The sequence below is a fragment of the Mesoplodon bidens genome (genome assembly GCF_964165515.1).
Source record: "Mesoplodon bidens genome assembly, chromosome: 3".
Lineage (NCBI taxonomy): Eukaryota > Metazoa > Chordata > Mammalia > Artiodactyla > Ziphiidae > Mesoplodon > Mesoplodon bidens.
Genome location: NC_138178.1, coordinates 47540702 through 47560519, shown reverse-complemented (window position 1 = coordinate 47560519; position 19818 = coordinate 47540702). Strand labels below are relative to the sequence as shown.

Genomic DNA, 19818 nt, shown 5'->3' with positions numbered 1-19818 from the left:
TCTTAGCTCTCGGCCCCTTCATCTTCAAAGCCAGCAGGGTAGCAGCTTCTGACTTTGTTCCCATCATCACACCTCCTTCTCTGTTTCCTACTCTTTCCCTTAGAAGGACCCTGTGATATCACTGGGCCCACCTGGCTAATCCAGGAGAATCTCCATCTCAAGGTCCTTAATTCAGTCACAGTCCATTCTCCATGTAAGGTGACACATTCACGGGTTCCAGAATTAGGATGTGGACATCTTTTGGTGGGGAGGGGTGGGTGGGCATTATTCTGCCTACTGCATAAGTGGACAGGGAAAGTCAAGCCCCAGAAAAGAAAAAAAAATTAATATTCAGAGAAAAGCAGGGATGAGAGGAGTTTTTTTGTTCGTTTGTTTTTTCAGCTTCCCCAGTTCTGCCTTCCTGACCTGCTGCCTGCGCCCTTGGATTCCGAGACACCACTCATCTGCTCTGTCAACTGCCGCAGAAGATTCTTCACTATGCTCTTGCCCCAAAATGTGCAACCAGTAGGTGGTGGACGCGGGATTTACACCCATGTCTCTCTCACCCTAGGGCCTGTGCCCTGAACCACAGGAGCCCCACGAGCCCAGGAAGTACAGTGAACTGTGGGAGCGTTACAGAGCCGAGCAGACCAGCAGACTGGAGTGATGTGGGTCAAGCCTAACAAATCAAGTTCAATAGGAAGAATTGAAGGCCCTGAAGAAACCAACTATTTGACGATAGGATGGGTGAGGCACAGAAGCAAACCTTGTTGTTTAAAGAAAAAAAAAAAAAGACTTGGGAATCATAGTTGAGAGCAAGATCATTGTGAGATGACTGTCAAAGACCACCATGACCTCTGGAAATTACATATCCAGATTCAGGAGGGCAGGGCAGCTAACCATACCGGAGACACCCCTGAAATCAAAAACAACTCCCCTCACTATTTCAGAAGTGTGTCTTTTCATCCAAGCACACAGCCTCGGGGGAATATGCAGGGAGTCCTGAGGACAAACAGGCCACAAGCCCAGCAGTGGTCCTATAGCCAAATGAACCCGGCTGAGGGGTCTCATCCAATCCCCCTCCCTGGTGATTTAGGAAGCTCCCTCTGCTTGGGGCTGATCAGCAAGAACCTAGTTTAAGAAAAGCGTGGCCAGGATGATTTCAGGACCAAGAAGCTAAGAGAAGGCACCGGGTACAGGAGGAGGGGAAGAGGGCTAAAAACAGGATAAACTGTCATCACATATAAATACCAGAAGCGCTGTCATGTGAAAAGGGGATTAAACTTGCTCTGTGTGGCTCCAAAGGTTAGAACAAGGAACAATGAGTAGATGTGCCAGGGACAAAGATTCCAATTTAATCTTTGGGAGGAAAAGTTTTCTAACAGAGATGCCTGAAGGTAAACAGAACTGTTTCAGGAGATGCGAATTCAGTGGAGGAATGTAAACAGGGTAGGGCTGCCTGTTCACAGATGGGTTTGAGAGGGGATTCCAGCGTCAGCCCCTCAATAAGGGCAGGTTCTTCCAAATCTGAGTCAATGATTCCATCTCCTATTTACTCAGTAACAATCATCCATTTACATATCAGAGAAAACATCGAGATAATCACCCCAGAGACAGGAAGCACAGAGGTGAGTACAGTAAGTCCCCTACATACAAAGCTTCAAGTTTCGAACTTTCAAAGATGCGAACGTGCCTTCCATCGACGGTGGGTGTGAGTCAAATTGCAGCTTGCCCTCCATCTCCTACTGCTGAGGATCCTTCAGCTCTACCATCTCCCACCTCCTCTCCCTCCTCCAGTCAGTAACTCTTCTAGCCTGTTCACTTGATGCCAGCCCCTGTATGCCAGCTGTTGTACTGTACTTTTCAAGGTACTGTACTGTAAGATTAAAAATGTTTTATTTTTTGTGTTTGCTTGTTTTTTATGTATTATTTGTGTGAAAAGTGTTATAAACCTACTACAGTACAGTACTATATAGCCGATTGTGATAGTTGGCTACCTAGGCTAACTTTGTTGGACTTAGGAACAAATTGGACATACGAATGCGCTCTCTGAACAGAACTCATTCACGTGTCAGGGACCTACTGTACAGCCAGGCACAGTCTTTAAGAGGGAAGAGGATAACAGAACAACCAAAGAATAAAGTTTTCTCCAGATCTTATTCTGGGTTTTCATGTGTACAGAAAAGACTTGAGAAGAAGTCTGTTGACTGGGTGAAGCCACTCCTGCCTGCAGCCAGGGCGAGGTGCTCTGGCCCACCCACTGCCACCCACTGCCTGAGGGACCCCAGCCTAGACCAGAAGTGAATGACAGTTACTCCAGGCACAGCCCTGACACGAGGCTCATCCCAACACAAAGTCCAAACCATCATCGGCTGGTTGCCCTCCCAGCAGAGGAAGGAAGTCAACCCAAGCCTACCCCAAAGGAAACCCGGGATGTCACATTAAAAGCTGTGAACACTTTTGGACAATGGACAGAGAACAAAGAAAACGTGAACCTTGGTGGAATTTTCCAAGAAGCACTTGAAACTCATGGTTTACAATATCTATCCTTTCAATACTAGGAAAGAGGTGGAACAGCAGCTGAAGGCTCTCAGGGAAGTATTGCAAGATATTGAGAAACTCGGTAAAGAATCTGAGCCAAAGCCCAATGCAATTATCCATATCAAAGAAGACAGTGAAGAAAACCCGTGAAAGCTGAAGAGCATATGGCAAAAACATCAGAACAGATAAACTGTAAGCTCCCTGAGGGCAAGGACAAGCAGATCTGGTTTGGGCTGCCCAGTGGGTGAAATCCAAGAATGCATGAATGAACTCTGAGCCAGCAGTGAGCAAGTCCTTGAGAGGATGAAGACAGCCTCCAGATAGCCCAGGATGACTCTTGATACTGGCAGAAGATAGGATCAAATTCTCAAGAAGCCTCAGAAACTAGCTCTTGTCAGAAAGATCTTTGTGTCTATGGATGGAGCCCCTGCTTGTGGCACTCTTCTGTAATATTTTGATATTAAGAAAAACATTGCCGGCTGATTCTCACGGGCCCGGCCGTCGGCCCCAGCTCTGCCCTAGATTGGTAGCTTATGTCGATCTTGATGAAAGAGCCATTGATGCTCTCAGGGAATTTAATGAAGAAGGAGCTCTGTCTGTACTACAGCAGTTCAAGGAAAGTGACTTATCACATGTTCAGAACAAAAGTGCATTTTTATGTGGAGTTATGAAGACCTACAGGCAAAGGGAGAAACAGGGGAGCAAGGTGCAAGAGTCTACAAAGGGACCCAATGAAGCAAAGATCAAGGCCTTGCTTGAGAGGACTGGTTATACCCTGGATGTAACCACAGGACAGAGGAAGTATGGTGGTCCTCCACCAGACAGTGTGTACTCTGGCATGCAACCTGGAATTGGAACAGAAGTCTTTGTAGGTAAAATACCAAGAGATTTATATGAGGATGAGTTGGTGCCCCTTTTTGAAAAGGCTGGTCCCATCTGGGACCTACGTCTTATGATGGATCCACTGTCTGGTCAGAACAGAGGGTATGCATTTATCACCTTCTGTGGAAAGGAAGCTGCACAGGAAGCTGTTAAACTGTGTGACAGCTATGAAATTCGCTCTGTGGCAAACAACAGGCTTTTTGTTGGATCAATTCCGAAGAATAAGACTAAAGAAAACATTCTGGAAGAATTCAGTAAAGTCACAGGTTTAACAGAGGGTTTGGTGGACGTTATTCTCTATCATCAACCCGATGACAAAAAGAAGAATCGGGGGTTCTGCTTCCTTGAGTATGAGGATCACAAGTCAGCAGCACAAGCCAGACGCCGGCTGATGAGTGGAAAAGTAAAAGTATGGGGAAATGTAGTTATAGTTGAATGGGCTGACCCTGTGGAAGAACCAGATCCAGAAGTCATGGCTAAGGTGAAAGTTTTATCTGTGAGAAACTTGGCTACTACAATGACAGAAGAAATATTGGAAAAGTCGTTTTCTGAATTCGGAAAACTTGAAAGAGTGAAGAAGTTGAAAGATTATGCGTTTGTTCATTTCGAAGACAGAGGAGCAGCTGTTAAGGCCATGGATGAAATGAATGGCAAAGAAATAGAAGGGGAAGAAATTGAAATAGTCCTAGCCAAGCCACCAGACAAGAAAAGGAAAGAGCGCCAAGCTGCTAGACAGGCCTCCAGAAGCACTGCGTATGAAGATTATTACTATCACCCTCCTCCTCGTATGCCACCTCCAATTAGAGGTCGGGGTCGTGGTGGGGGGAGAGGTAGATATGGCTACCCTCCAGATTACTATGGCTATGAAGATTACTATGATGATTACTATGCTTATGATTATCACGACTATCGTGGAGGCTATGAAGATCCCTACTACGGCTATGATGATGGCTATGCAGTAAGAGGAAGAGGAGGAGGAAGGGGAGGGCGAGGTGCTCCACCACCACCAAGGGGGCGGGGAGCACCACCTCCAAGAGGTAGAGCTGGCTATTCACAAAGGGGGGCACCTTTCAGACCACCAAGAGGTTCTAGGGGTGGCAGAGGGGGTCCTGCACAACAGCAGAGAGGCTGTGGTTCCCGTGGATCTCGGGGCAACTGTGGGGGCAATGTAGGAGGCAAGAGAAAGGCAGATGGGTACAACCAACCTGATTCCAAGCGCCATCAGACCAACAACCAACAGAACTGGGGTTCCCAGCCCATCGCTCAACAGCCGCTTCAGCAAGGTGGTGACTATTCTGGTAACTATGGTTACAATAATGACAACCAGGAATTTTATCAGGATACTTATGGGCAACAGTGGAAATAGACAAGTGAGGGCTTGAAAATGATACTGGCAAGATACGGTTGGCTCTAGATCTACATCCTTCAAAAAAAAAAAAAATTGGCTTATCTGTTTCATCTTTAAGTAGCAATTTGCTGCCATTTGTATTGGGCTGAAGAAATCACTATTGTGTATATACTCAAGTCTTTTTATTTTTTCCTCTTTTCATAAATGCTCTTGGACATTATTGGGCTTGCAGAGTTCCCTTATTCTGGGAGTTACAATGCTTTTATCCTTTCAGGCTTCATTTTAGCTTCAAAACAAGCTGAGCACACTGTTAAATCATGATTTTGCAGAACCTTTGATTTTGGACAGCTTCATTTTTTGGATTTGGGATAGATTACCTAGCAGTATGGAGTATGCTGTAAATAAAAATACAAGCTAGTGCTTTGTCTTAGTAGTTTTAAGAAATTAAAGCAAACAAATTTAAGTTTTCTTGTATTGAAAATAACCTATGATTGTATGTTTTGCATTCCTAGAAGTAGGTCAACTGTGTTTTTAAATTGTTATAACTTTACACCTTTTTGAAATCTGCCCTACAAAATTTGTTTGGCTTAAACGTCAAAGCCGTGACAATTTGTTCTTTGATGTGATTGTATTTCCAATTTCTTGTTCATGTAAGATTTCAATAAAACTCAAAAATCTATTCAAAACAACAACAAAAAAAGAAAAACATTGCCAATAGCACCATCCAATATGGTATAAATCTGATAAATTTTAGTGAACTTCGAAAGCTTTTTTAATGTGGTCTTTGTGTTCTCTAAGCTGCTATAGTTTACTTTCAGACTCTTGTATTAAAATACAAAAGCCACCAATATGTTATCTTGTCATTTTTAAGTAAATCTGATCCTCTCCCCTGAATATGAAAAGACACAAACATGATAAACTTCACTCTCTTACTAAAAAAAGGACTGCATTTTGTCTTTTTAGCAAAAAAGAAACTAAAGCCACACAAGTGCATCCTGTTTAATACAAGAACTGAAGAGCACCCACATACACCAGGATAAAATTAGGGAGCAGAGGCTTAATACTTGGAAAAAGCAGTTTTGCTAGATTCTATTTACAGTTTCTCTAGTAGTTAACAAGACTTTTTACAGGTTTTTAACAAATAATACAGCAACAGATATATTTAGATTGGATTTTTTTCCTCTCCTTCTACTGTTATATTACTGAGCCTCCTCATATTCATTCCCCCACCTGCCCCAACCTTCTCACATTCACAAATGTTGGCACCATGGGACTCCCCTGGTGGTGCAGTGGTTAAGAATTTGCCTCCCAATGCAGGGGACACGGGTTTGAGCCGTGGTCCAGGAAGATCCCACATGCCGCGGAGCAACTAGGCCCATGTGCCACAACTACTGAGCCTGTGCTCTAGAGCCCACAACCACAACTACTGAGCCCACACGCCACAACTCCTGAACCTGCGCTCTAGAGCCCACTAGCCACAACTACTGAGCCCACGTGCTGCAACTACTGAAGCCCGTGTGCCTAGAGCCCATGCTCCACAACAAGAGAAGCCACCGCAACGAGAAGCCCGCGCACTGCAATGAAGAGTAGCCCCCGCTCGCCGCAACTAGAGAAAGCCCGCACGCAGCATCGAAGACCCAACGCAGCCAAAAATTAATTAATTCATTAATTTTTTTGGGGGGGGGTATGCGGGCCTCTCACTGTTGTGGCCTCTCCCGTTGCAGAGCACAGGCTCCGGACACGCAGGCTCAGCGGCCATGGCTCACAGGCCCAGCCGCTCTGCAGCATGTGGGATCTTCCCAGACCGGGCACGAACCCGTGTCCCCTGCATTGGCAGGTGGACTCAACCACTGCGCCACCAGGGAAGCCCTAATTTTTTTTTTTTTTTAAGTTGGCACCATGCACACCAGTCAGAAATGCCTGCCTAGAAAGAAAAAGTGATGAGAAGGCTCCCAAAGTCCTCCTTCCTCTACTGGCCAAATCAGCTGCAGGGAGAAGAGAAAGAAGATGGCTCTCTGCCCAAGGGTCAGTCCAAGTGTCATTTAGGTTGCAAGCAGAAAGCCAGGGTTCCTGTCCAATGGTGATAAAAGCATCTCCCACATCAACTAAGGAAAAGAAAGTACAATTTACTGAGGGCCTATCACGGGTCAGGAACTGTCTTGGGCACCCTGCCTAGGTTCACATTTAATCTCCCTAACAACCTAGTAAAATGGGAAAACTGAAGGTCGACGAATTTCAGTAACTCAGGTTATAAGCTAACAGATGACGCAGCTGGGATTCTGAGGGCGGCCGCTCTGTCCCGCTCAAAGTCCGTCTGCCGGCTTCACAGACCCTGCTACTCCTCAGCATGCAGTCCTCTCGCTGCCAACAGGGAATCCCCCAACCAGGACACAGTTCTGCTCACTTGAAGACGTGAGCTCTCACTGCTCAGAACCCCGACCCATCTTGGCTAAAACACCTTCTAGGCTGATGGCTCGTGCCTTCAGTCTTCCAAAACAGAAGGAATCATCGCCACCTGTCAAGCTAGGAAAGGGCAAGGCCCTAACAAGGCAGCACAAAGTAAGGATGCTCCGTAGGGAACTTTGTCCCTAATTCCCTTCAAGTTGTTTGGTTTACGAAACCAAACAAGGTTTTTTATTGGACTTGTTTCTGTACACTTTTCTCATAAGAAAAACAACTCCCCGGGTAGACTCAACATGGAACCATACCTACTCTTGCTGTAGTACCTTCCAATCGTCTAACAGCATTAATGTTCCCAGGACCATTTGATCCTTTCTATAAACTCCTGGCTTCCCATGGGGCGGGGCATCCGTGTCAGCCCCATCCCCTCTCAGCAACCTGGAAGCATCCTAGATTCGCCCTCTGGCTCTTCCACCTACTTCTCTACCTCCCCATTACAGACTAAGAGCTCCTGGAGGGCAGGGCCCACCCCTTAATCTCTGCAATGTTTAGTTCCCAGGGCCCTCCATAAAGGCACCCAGGACAGGGGGTCAAAAGGTAATGTTAAGAGCACGTCCCATGCTGACTGATGGAGAAGGACGTAGGCTCCAAAAGTTTAGCTCAGGGAAGGTTGCCCAAGCTTTGCTTTGGAGCTTGAAAGTCACATTTCTGAATAATCTTGACTCAGTGAGTTCAAAGAGAACAACGGGTCACCCGCATTAGAGAAAAGAGATTCAGCTCTGAGTGAGGCACTCAGGACAAAGGTCTCCATTAAAGGAAATGATTTCAGCCTATGAATGTGTGTTCTCATCACCCCTGACACTTGAGGCCCTGGGGAAACCTAACTGTTTTTCTGTTACCAAAATAAATACATAACAGGGTGTGTTCTGTCCTCAGTTGCTTTCAGGAAACGACTTCTTGGGATGGTCTGTTTTCTTTCTGAGCATCCCACGTGTCCTAAGACTTCAGCAGCACTTGGATATTTAATCAGGTCACTTAACTTCCACCCCACTCTCTCAGCTCCCTGTCTTTTGAAGATACTACATAGAATAATAATACTTTCAGACATGGAACAAACGGTCAGAACCTGTTTTTTGAACTTTAAATGTTATCAGTAGCAAAAAGGCTACATGTTATTCTAATGAGCTTTCTGATAAGAAATCTCATGCACACTAGGCTTATTTTTCACAATTATTTCTTTAAAGATTTTTTTGGGGGTAAGACTAGAAGTGACTCAGAAAACAAAGGAGATGACGAATCTTTTATATATACATATATATATATATGTTTTCTAAAAACAAAGGGAAAAAATAGACCCAAACATCAGGTAAGTTATAGCAAGCAAGTCAAGACCTCCTATAAACACTAAAACTTAGTTCTCACTGCTGTAACAGAATGTCTTGAAACTTCTCACGTACAAAGAAAGCCATCTGGGAAGTGACCTCCCGAAAGCGGGGGCAAATGACTGGACTCCGCCAACAATAATCAAATGATCCAGTTCTACCCCCATCAGATAACTAGAAAACTCATATCAAAAAGACAGACTGGGGACTTCCCTGGTGGCACAGTGGCTAAGAATCTACCTGCCAACGCAGGGGACACAGGTTCGAGCCCTGGTCCGGGAAGATCCCACATGCCGCGGAGCAACTAAGCCCGTGTGCCACAACTACTGAGCCTACACTCTAGAGCCCGCGTGCCACAACTACTGAAACCCACGCACCTAGAGCCCATGCTCCGCAACGAGAGAAGCCACCGCAATGAAAATCCCACGTGCTGCCAACAAAGAGTAGCCCCCGCTCGCCGCAACTAGAGAAAGCCCATGCACAGCAATGAAGACCCAACGCAGCCAAAAATAAATAAAATAAATAAGTTTATTTTTAAAAAAAGATTGAAACCGCACACATCAGATGGGACTTGAACCCACAATCTCTGGCTTAGGAAGGGACTCAAACCCACAATCTCCCAGCTGAAACCACACACCTGGTCTCAGGACTTAACGAAGCTCAGGTTTTTTAGGTCTCAGCACAGAAGGAATTCAGCGAGAGGTAAAGAGATAGGTAAGAAGTAGATTTATTAATATCCTTTGTAAAGAGGTTGCAGGAAAATGTGGCATCAGAGGATGGTCACGTCCCAGGTCTCAGGAGAGCCCCTGGGATGGACTGCCAAGTAAGGGTCCTTTGCTTCACGCCGGAAAGAATTCAAGAGCAAGCCATAGTACAGTGAGAGCAGAGAAACACACACCACAGACAGAACGTGGCCCCTCTCAAAAGGCAAGAGCGACCCCAAAATATGGGGTGGTTAGTTTTTAAGGGCTGGGTGATTTCATAGGGTAATGAGTGGGAGGATTATTCCAACTATTTTGGGGTAGGGGTGGAGATTCCCAGGAATTGGGCCACTGCCCACTTTTTGGCCTTTTACAGTCAGCCTGGGCACTGTCATGGAGCCTTTGGGTGTCATTCAGCTGATGTATTACAATAAGCGTAAAATAAGGCTCAAGGTCTACTGGAAGTTGAATCTTCTCCCATCTTGGGCCTAATTGGTTCTAACCAGTTTATGTCATATCCTCAACAGCTATGTCATTCTTTTGGAGGTTGTGCCCTGCCCCCTTCCCTCCTGTCTCAAGATGGCCCACCTTCCAAGTGGCCTGTGGACCGACCAGGAATAAAACAACAGTCATAAATCCTACTATCAACTGGTACAGTAAGCACTAGGTTACTACTATTTGGTAAGTACTTAATATTTTGATAAATAAATGCATGCAAGAAAAAAATTATTTGTTTCAGAACGTATTCAGAGCCTAGCACCATTGAGAACTCTGGCAGTAAGTTCAGTACACATATGAATAATTTTTGGATTTACACAGCACTTTCATGTGAGTTTGATCAGTATGCTATCCTGTGCTTAACTGACAACTTTAAACACACTTTCGAAAGGAGGACCCTCTGGACCAGGCAGGCCAGGTCCAGGTTTCCTGAAGCACTCACTCCAAACTTTTTGTTCCCACCCTCAGGGCCCCGCCCCTATCACTAACCCCCGCTCTCTTCCATGTCACCACGCCATGGCCACCTTGCGGTGACTGCGGACAAATTCCACAGAAAATTCTGGGCTCCTAACTGGACTGCCCACCTCCTCCCTTCTCAAAACGCTTAATTGGCCTCCTGCTCCCATGGGCTTCAGGAGTTGTGGCACATGGGCTCAGTAGTTGTGGCTTGCAGGCTCTAGAACGCAGGCTCAGTAGTTGTGGCACACGGGCCTAGTTGCTCTGCGGCATGTGGGATCTTCCCAGACCAGGGCTCAAGCCCGTGTCCACTGCATTAGCAGGCAGATTCTTAACCACTGTGCCACCAGGGAAGCCCCAGAAACTAATATCTGTACAGCACTTTACACTTTAGAAAGCATCAACACAACGTGAGTTTACTGATTCACATAAAAGCCAGTGAGGTGGGCAGTAAAATTTTACAGATATGGAAACTGAGGCTCAGAAAAGCCAAGTGATTTTTTGGTCCAAGACTGCACAGCAAGAAAGTAGTGGAAGTGGAACTTAAGGAGTCTTCCAGCTAGCTCCAAGGACTGAAGACTCTTTTAACCCCGCAATTCCAAATGAATTTTAAACCCTCAATTCCAAATGAATTCAATTCTTGAGGCCCGGCTACAAGTGATTAACAAGACATTATCTATGGTATGCTCATGACTATTTATTCAAAAGCAGGATTCCCCCACCCACCCAATTCCTCTAGGGATTTATTCCACACCCACCCTCTTGACTTGGGAGAGATCTGGTCTTCTCTAAGCCTTCCTAAGGTGGTCAAAAGCTGAAAAGCCCGGGACTTCCCTGGTGGCGCCCTGGTTAAGAATCCTCCTGCCAATGCAGGGAACATGGGTTCGAGCCCTGGTCCAGGAAGATCCCACATGCTGCGGAGCAACTAAGCCCGTGTGCCACAACTACTGAAGCCCGCGCGCCTAGAGCCTGTGCTCTGCAACAAGACAAGCCACCACAGTGAGAAGCCCGCACACCACAATGAAGAGTAGACCCCTCTCGCCACAACCAGAGAGAGCCCGCGTGCAGCAATGAAGCCCAACGCAGTCAAAGATAAATAAATTAAATAAATTTTTTAAAAAAAGCTGAAAAGCCCAAAGAGAAGTCAAACCCAGGCCTTTAAAACTGTTGCCTCAGGGCTCTGCAAAACCACAGCAAGAGGCTGCAGAATATAAAACAAAACTGCTGCTGAAAGCATTTCTACGTGAAAACACACCCTCTGCAAAAACTTACTATAAGGGCCCGTATTTTTCAGTAAGTTCCTTCAAAATATCATTTACCATAGCTTTCATGGAAACCTGGGTTCAGAAAATCCATGGCAGGCTCGTTGAATTTATTAGAACTGCATTCTTTACTTGAAAATATCTCACGTGCGATTAAAAAAGAAAAAAACCTCAACATTTGTAAATCCAAGAAGATGCTGTTCTGCTTTTGTCACCTCCTGGTAGATGCAAAATTGAAGAGAGGAAAAAAAAAAAAGGATTTGCCCCAGAGTTCCCAGAGTTCCAAAGCTGAACCCTCCAAACTCGGCAGGGAGAAAGGAGTGCAGACTTAAGCCACTTTCCTGGAAACACTGCAGAGCTCTCAGGTCTTGGGCACGGTTCATAAGAACAAGCACCCGGGCCGCCTTGAGAAAACATGAGGGGGAAGAGACGTTTCTGACAGTCTAAATCAACACCTCACGTTACACTGGAAGCAGATGAGAAGTCAAGGCTGACCGCAGAGTACTGGTCCAGGGTGCTCCCTGGGCAGCAAACACATCTGGGCTCTGGGCCGCAACAAGTGCTGTGGGAGACCTGCTTGCCTCCATGGGAGCCCCAGAAAGGCAGGTACCAGGGCTCTGCGCTATGTAGACACCTGCCCCCTAGAAAGGCAGGGGTACCCCGCAGCTCCGGGAATAAAGTCAACCCCGGGACCAGGACTGGGTGCGGTGGGTCTCTGGACAGGGGCACCAACACTCCCTGGTCATTTTCTCAGGCTGTTTCTTTCCTTCTGCACAAGGTCACTCCCATCTATTTAGACTATTTGCCAGCTTGCCTCCATCCAGCCAGATGTTGCCTTTCAAGGATTGCGTATTTCTATAATTATTTCCAGGAGAAGCAAACACTCTGGAGCCACTGAGGTTTGCCATGGAATTCACTTTCCCACAAAGGGGTGTGGGTCTGCCTCTGCCCTTGCTCTCAGTGGGCGCACAATGGGGTGGGCCATCCAAATTCCCACAGTCAATGAAATCTGTTTTAAAATAAACTCCTTGGCATCAGTGAAGTGTTAATTCACCTCCTAGGTTTTGCTTTTCATTTCTTGGTTGTTTTTTTTTAACCCCATATTTCTTTCAAAGGAGCCTTACTTTTGAGGGAGAGTTTTAAACACGCTCCCATTAGGCCATACTTGCAAAAATAATATTTTCTTAGCAGCAGAGTCTTGGTCTAAATGCTTCCAGGAAACCAGCATGTTGTACTGGGCCCCAAAGAGGGGTGCATCAGCCTGGCGGACGGAGCTCAGCATGAGTCAGGAGCAGGCTGATCTGGCCAAGACCACCTCGGAGGCTGCCACTGAGAAGGCAGCCCCCCCTGTCAATAGCTAGCAGTCAAGGCTCTTTAATAGTCAACTTTCAAAAGACTCTCCTGACATCAAGTTCCTGGCAGGCACAGTGGAAAGTACTGCCTCCAAATGACAGCAAAAGATTCCATGGTGGCCTTTGCTGACATCATTCGAACCACCACCTCCAGTTTCTTGAGTAGATTCAGGAAAGTGCCCAGCCCTTAGATTTTCATTTGAAATCATGCATGCATGCATTTGGAATCTCAAAGACCCACTGCCTTGTCCAAATACTTGAGCCTGTAGCCCTAAAGCCCTATACTGAGGACTGGGAAATACCTTCCTGGGAGTTGGAATAGGAAAAACAAAATGTCCCTATAAGTAACTTAACCTAAAGCAGGAAGGGCAGAGGGTGGAGGATCTGGAGCCTTTAAACTTCCCACCTGAATGCCACTGGGCATTTAACTTGTCAAACACAGAGCACCTACTATGTGCAAGTCACCTTCAAGATGGTGTGGAGGACACACTGTGAAGCCTCCACACAGCAGAGGAATCAGTTAGGTTAGGTCCAGCTGCATATGATGGGAAATGCAAAATAACTTTAGCTTAAATAGTAAGAAAGAAGTACAGAGATAAGCAGTTCAGGGATGGTACTATGGCTCTACAGTCATCAGGCTCCTCCTTTCTTTGTGCTCCACTTACCTAGGGCAGGGCTTCCATCATCATGGTTACCTCATGACCCCAAATGGCTGCTGGATTTCAGCCACTGTGTCCATGTTCCAAGCAGTAGGTAGGAGGGAGGACACAGAAAAAGCAAAAGGGGTGCAGTGTCTATACAAGTCAGTCCCTGGAACCTTCCCATAAGCCCCACACATAACACTTCACCTTTCACTCACTAAAGCTTAAGTCACTGGCCCATATCCAGGTGAAAGAGAGGCTGGGAAATAGAGTCTTTTAGATTGGCACAGTACTATGCTCTAACGAAAAACCAGGCTTTTGGTTACTGAGGAAGAAGGGTAGAAGAGACACTGGATATAAAATTAGCAGTCTTTGCCACAGAATGTGTAAAAAGAGAATTTGAAGATGAGCCAATTTGGGGCTCTACTAAGTTTAAAGGAGTTCGTAATAGAAAAAAGAAAAGGTATTAGGGTTGAAGGCTCAAGTGACATTATACTTTGGGGAAACTAAAAACTTTATTAAGTTGAAGGTGTTCTGAACAAGTAACAAAACCAATTTCCCAGAACTATCCACCTTTGAATTGAACATATTTCACGAAACATTATAGCTTATAAGGAAGTTTCTTAGGCATAGAACTGTGACTCCATCAGAACCACCTGAGAGCTTTTTAAAAACACAAATCCTTAAGATTCCCCACTTTTGGAAACTCTGATAGATGGTTTAGAGTTGAGGCCTAAAATTCTGTACACACATATACACGCAAGCAACCCAGGTAATTCCTCTGATGGGTGATCTGGTTCAAAAACAGTGACAATCCAAACCTTCATTTCAAACATAAGGAGACAATTTACAACAGTCATGTGACTTGTCCAGGATCCCTACTGACCATCCAACCATTCTATAGGGGTCTTAGTTTCCAGGTTAGATCCAATCTCTATCTAAATTACAGTTACTTACCCACCAGCAACTGGTAAAAGCAACTGTCTGCCAATCCCTACCCCAGAAGTCAGACCCAACACCCTCAGAGAAGCGTGCTTCTTGGTACTGCAATGCCACCTAAAGTGGGGAACTCAAGGAGTGATTTAAAAATGAATACATATGTATAACATGTGTGCATGAATCTCTATCTATACATCTACATCGATAGCCCCCTTCTCTGAGATCTCAAAGACCCTGGGAAGGAGGCAAGAGGTATTAGCCAAGGATAAAGGACAGAGGCTGGCAATGAGCCATGCTTCAGTCAGCATGTGAACAATCGCTTCCTGTGTTGGGGATTTCCCGACCATATGTAGGAGAATCCAAGGGAGGCAGGGTCCACCATCAACTGGTAGGAATGAAACGGCCAAACTCTCATCTCTGCCCCCGACCAGCGAGGGGGTGGGTCTGTGTCCTGAGTGCAGTGTGGCTGCTGGAAGGACCAGGCTGTGCTCCTACCTACCTGGCTTCCCTTGGTCCCAGCACATTTCCACAGCCTGATCCCCATCTCCCCAGCAGCTGTTTGAGCCTTACAACATCCTCATAGTATTCACAGATTCTCTCTGCTTAGATCTACCAGGGTTAGTTTCTATTGCTAAAAATTAAGACTCATGAGTGATGTCCTCAAGGAAGTAGGGAGGGCTCCAGTTCCCCAGAGGTTATCCATTTCAGGATAAGTGGATAACCGGAGATGTGAGAAGGGAGGCAAGGATCAAAGGAAGACCCTCAGGCCGGGCTAGAAGCTGCTGCAGATAGAAACCAGAGGGCACAGGAGGGATCTTCTCTGGTGGAAGACCACATTTCCTCTGGTGCCTTTTCATCCTTCCATTCATTCCTCCTCCTTCTCCTGGCCTTGTCTGCCTCCCTTCCTGACAGAAATGCACCTGGTTTCTCCCCTTTCTTGCCTCTTACATCCAAGAAATAAAATTCTCTCTTTTGATTAAAAACTAAAACTCAGAAAAACCTGACACTCCTAACTCTCAGTCTGTGCCTTGAAAACACAAGGAGATATGCAGAAACTGCCTTTGATACGGGTAGGGGAAACAAAAGTACACATTGGTACACTTACGGTAGACAGCAAATTTTAAAGGTACACGCCACCTCATCTAGCAACTCTACTTCTAGTAATTAACCCTAAACAGAACAATTATACAAACACACTTCTATATACAATATTGTGGATCAACTACAGTTCAATTAAAAAAAAGAAAAAGATGCTAAAAAAAACAGAACTAGGAGCTTGGCTAAATTATGATATATCCGTATCATGGAATACAAGGAAATTATTTTTTTTTAAAGATTTATATACACAGCCATGGAAAGTACATCGTTTTTAAAAGTATCAGAATTAGGCTTCCCTGGTGGCGCAGTGGTTGAGAGTCCGCCTGCCGATGCAGGGGACACAGGGTCGTGCCCCGGTCCGGGAAGATCCCGCATGCCGCGGAGCGGGTGGGCCCATGAGCCATGGCCGCTGAGCCTGCGCGTCCGGAGCCTGTGCTCCACAACGGGAGAGGCCACAACAGTGAGAGGCCCGAGTATCGAAAAAAAAAAAAAAAAAAAAAAAAAAAGTATCAGAATGTATAGAGATATACATTAGGAGAATAGCCTCATTTCTATAAAATACCTTCTATGTATAAAATTACATAAACATTTAAAAAATATTCTTAAGAGCAGTTATAATTAGAGGTGATAAAATAGGGTGCGTCCAATTTAAGTCATACATTTCTGTAGTGCTTCAATTTTTATTACAAACAAGTTATTACAATAATAAGAAGGAAAAAAATAAATGGAAGCTGAAATGGCCTTTGAACATCCAAAACAGTGGTGCTAGGAAGCCTACAGTTTCCCTTTTAGGCAACAGGCAACCCAGCACCCGACACATAACACAATTCAACATCAGTTTCCTTCTTCCTCTCCTTACACACAATCCTACACAGTTGGAAATTTCAGTCCTTACCCAAAGCCAAGTAGAAGCAATAACACAGAAGTGTGAGCTGCTGCAAGCAAACAAGGTATCAGTTACAGAAGATGACAGAAGAACCAAAAAGACCAGTCATGAGAATTAGAAGCACAGCAATTTCCACAGCTATTTAGTGTAGGAACAAGTAGACTCATGCACCTAGAGCCTCTGAAGATATCTCCACATGACAAATAAGATTAATAAGAATGAAATGAGAATTTTTATTAAATGTCTAGGTTTTAGTAATTCAGGGAAATGTGTCCCTATTGAAATTTCAAGTAAAAAGCTAAATATTTAGTCTTACCACTTGAAAAACTAAACTGAAAATGAGGAAAATGAACTCATGTGAAATATCTAATTGCCCAGAATGTTCTACAATTAATCTTTTATTTTTGTTTAGGTTGTATTTAATGAATAAAGTTTTATGAATTCTGGTTTTTATTTTTTAAAGCCATTGGATTAAATAGCCATTATTCTTAAAAGTAATTGCCACACACACACAAAATTAACTTGAGAACCTTACCCTAGGCCAGCAATCCTCAACAGAAAGATTCCATACCCTCTGCTCTTAAGAGAAAGCCAAGAGATCTCTACTGATTGTCATGAACATATAAATTCAGGATAGCAGCACTGTGTATTCCTTGTGTATTTTTTTTTCTATTTTCCCCCAAAGGATTTTTATTGGCAACAAAAATGAGTCCTGCGTCTTTAGATTAAGCACAGCTTCAAAGAAAGGTTCTACTTTTCAAAAAACCAACATTTCAGCCAATAATGCAAATTATTCAAATATAGACTATAATTAGGATTCTGAGATTAGATTCCATGTTGAACAGCAACAAACAGTTGGATTTAATGCATTTGAAGGAAACAGGACAATTGTTATAAATATGGAGCCTATGCACCAAATAAGTATTCTCCATTCAAAGTGTTGTTCTCTGTGTGCTAATGTTCAAGTGAGCTAAAACAATAGAGGTTTGTGTACCTTTGAAACTGGGCAAACAACCTGCCAGTTTAACTAACTTCAATTTATATTATGACATGAGTCCAGTATTCCAACATGCTCAGTTACTAGGTGTGAAATAAGACTTATTTTCAAACATGGTATACATTATATGGCTGCCAGGTGGGTAACACTTTCTCACTGCTCAAGTCTATCCTGGAAGCGTACAGCACTTCCCAGCACCACAGGGCCTGGGCCATGGCAGGTGCACAATAAATGCTGGCTTCCTTTCCCCTTTCCTTCTGCCTCCAAATATAATAGGAAAATGGCAATGTGACACACACTAAAAATACCACTAAGACTATTCCTGGGCCTTCCATTCATTGCTTTCCTATTTCATTACATAGGAAATATCCCCTTTAACAGTATATTGCTTGCACACAACTCTAATTTTGTGTTTAGCATACATACATATATGTAGCGGAAAAAAGAGGACACACACCCCAAAATTAACAGCTGTATATCTTGATGGTAGAACTGAAAACAGTTTTTAATTTTCATCTTATACTTTTCTGTATTTTCCAAATGTTTTACAATAAGCATCTGCTGAGTCAAAACCGAGTTTGATACAACACAGTTCCACTACACACTCACCAGAATGACTAAAATGAAGATGACACGCGATACCAAGTGTGACACTGGAGCCACTGAAACTCACTCACTGCTAGGTGGGAATGCCAGCTGGTACAACCACTTTGGAACACCGTTTCACAGTATCAACCACAGCTCCACATACATGAAGACCCATGTACCTTATCTACTACTCAAGGCCAGAAGTGCAGGCTGTGACCTGGGTATTCAGAAGTCGTTTGTGTAGGACACCAACCACAGCGTCGATTTCAAGAAGGAGGAGGAATCGCTAGTTATGCTGCTGCTGAGGTTTCAAAGAAAGGAAACTGGCAGGAGTCACACATCAGGATTAATCACAGACTACTGGAGAGAAAAATGGCTTTAGCTTCTGAAAGCAGTAGCTGCTTTCTGCAGAAGGAGAACTACTATTTTATTCCAGTGGAATAATTCATTTTAAATTGAGGAGTCATTTGGGAACTGAAAGAGCTCATCTTTCTTCCCTAAGGAAAGAGAGGAGACAAGTAACTCTCTGTTAAAAGATATTCATGTTGACTGGTTAAATTTACTGTCCTTTAATATATTTCAGATTTACAACTAAGATAATTTTTAAAGTATAGGCCTGCTGTGTAAAGTAACTTAAAATGTTGGTCATGAAGCAAGGGACTCAGATTATACAAGACTGTTTTAGTAAAATGAAACACTGTAAACACTGCGAATAGTCTTCAATTTAGAAGATTAACCAAGATTAGGAATCACATCTCACGAGTTCTCGCTTCCATTATTTTCTACTTTACTTTCAACTAAGACTACCTGGACCTGAATCTAGCCCTACCACTTACTAGCTGTATCATCTTGGGCAAGTTACTTCATCACTCTGTGCCTCAGTTTCCTCAATCGTAAAATGGGATAATAATAGGATTATTAAAAGGAGTACGTGAGTTAGTAGATGTTAAGTGTATAAAACAGTGCCAGGCACTACTGAGTGCTATAAAAGTGTTCCTATCATTAGTTCTTATATTTTCAGATGAAGAGGCAGAATTCATTTAAAATTATAAAATTTAACCACAGACTTTGCAGGTATAGGAATAGACTGTCTAAAAACCAGAGGAAGCTGTGTACTAAGATTATGTCAAGTAAACGTGAATATTTGTGGTTTGGTAGGTATATACACGCACACACACACAAACCAACCCTCCCTCCCCCCGCCACCTCCTTCTCTCTCTTAAGTAATTTAAATCACTCTAGAACATAATGTACCAATGATCCCAGGTTCTTCTGATCCCAAAATAATCCCAACAAAGGTGTGAAATATCCTTTCTATTCTGAAATATTCTCTTCTTCCAAATATTTCTAAGGGCCCATTTAAAAAACATACACTGAAAAGGAATATTAGCCTTTCGTATTTCAAAAACATGCTGGAAATTTTCCAGGGCACATTTGAGCAGCAGAGTGCATGACATTCAAACCTGGACTCTTTTCAACCTGTAGCAGAGGAGGGGCCTACTAAAAGTTTACATTTTCCTCCGATTGTGAGCACAGAAAGCTTTTCATTTTGTTCCAAAGGAAATGATCTTACCATAGCTCAACGATATCATCATTGTCTGAATAGACTGGGCATCCGGTGGCCATTACAGAAGGACTAAATGCTAAAACCCAAGGGTATAAAAGTTAAAAGCAACTCAGTGGAAACATCAGTTACAACATTCTTTGATTTAAAGAATCAAACAGAGAGAGAGAGAACCCTCAAGCAAGGGAATTAGGAAGAATATCAGCACAACATAATGGTAGTACCCTACTTCCCCTTCCCCCCATCTCTCCCCCAATAAAAAGGCTTTTCAATACCCATATGCCTCTGCCTTTCTATGTGGCAG

The 19818-nt window shown here is 44.1% G+C and overlaps 2 protein-coding genes across 3 annotated transcripts in view; one reads left to right on the top strand and one right to left on the bottom strand.

Annotated features, from left to right (window-relative positions):
- The window catches only part of CGNL1 (cingulin like 1), a 163720-nt gene that overhangs the window by 127462 nt on the left and 16440 nt on the right, over window positions 1–19818 (bottom strand). The gene's annotated exons all lie outside the window — the stretch shown is intronic.
- On the top strand, window positions 2965–5448 carry LOC308613634 (heterogeneous nuclear ribonucleoprotein R-like). Its single transcript, XM_081227398.1, has one exon. It carries the CDS (start codon window positions 3188–3190, stop codon window positions 4766–4768), a length of 1581 nt encoding a protein of 526 aa, XP_081083524.1. The 5' UTR covers window positions 2965–3187; the 3' UTR covers window positions 4769–5448.

Excerpts from the sequence above, each read along its gene's own strand:
- LOC308613634 (XM_081227398.1), top strand. The coding sequence starts at position 3,188 with ATGAAGACCTACAGGCAAAGGGAGAAACAGGGGAGCAAGGTGCAAGAG.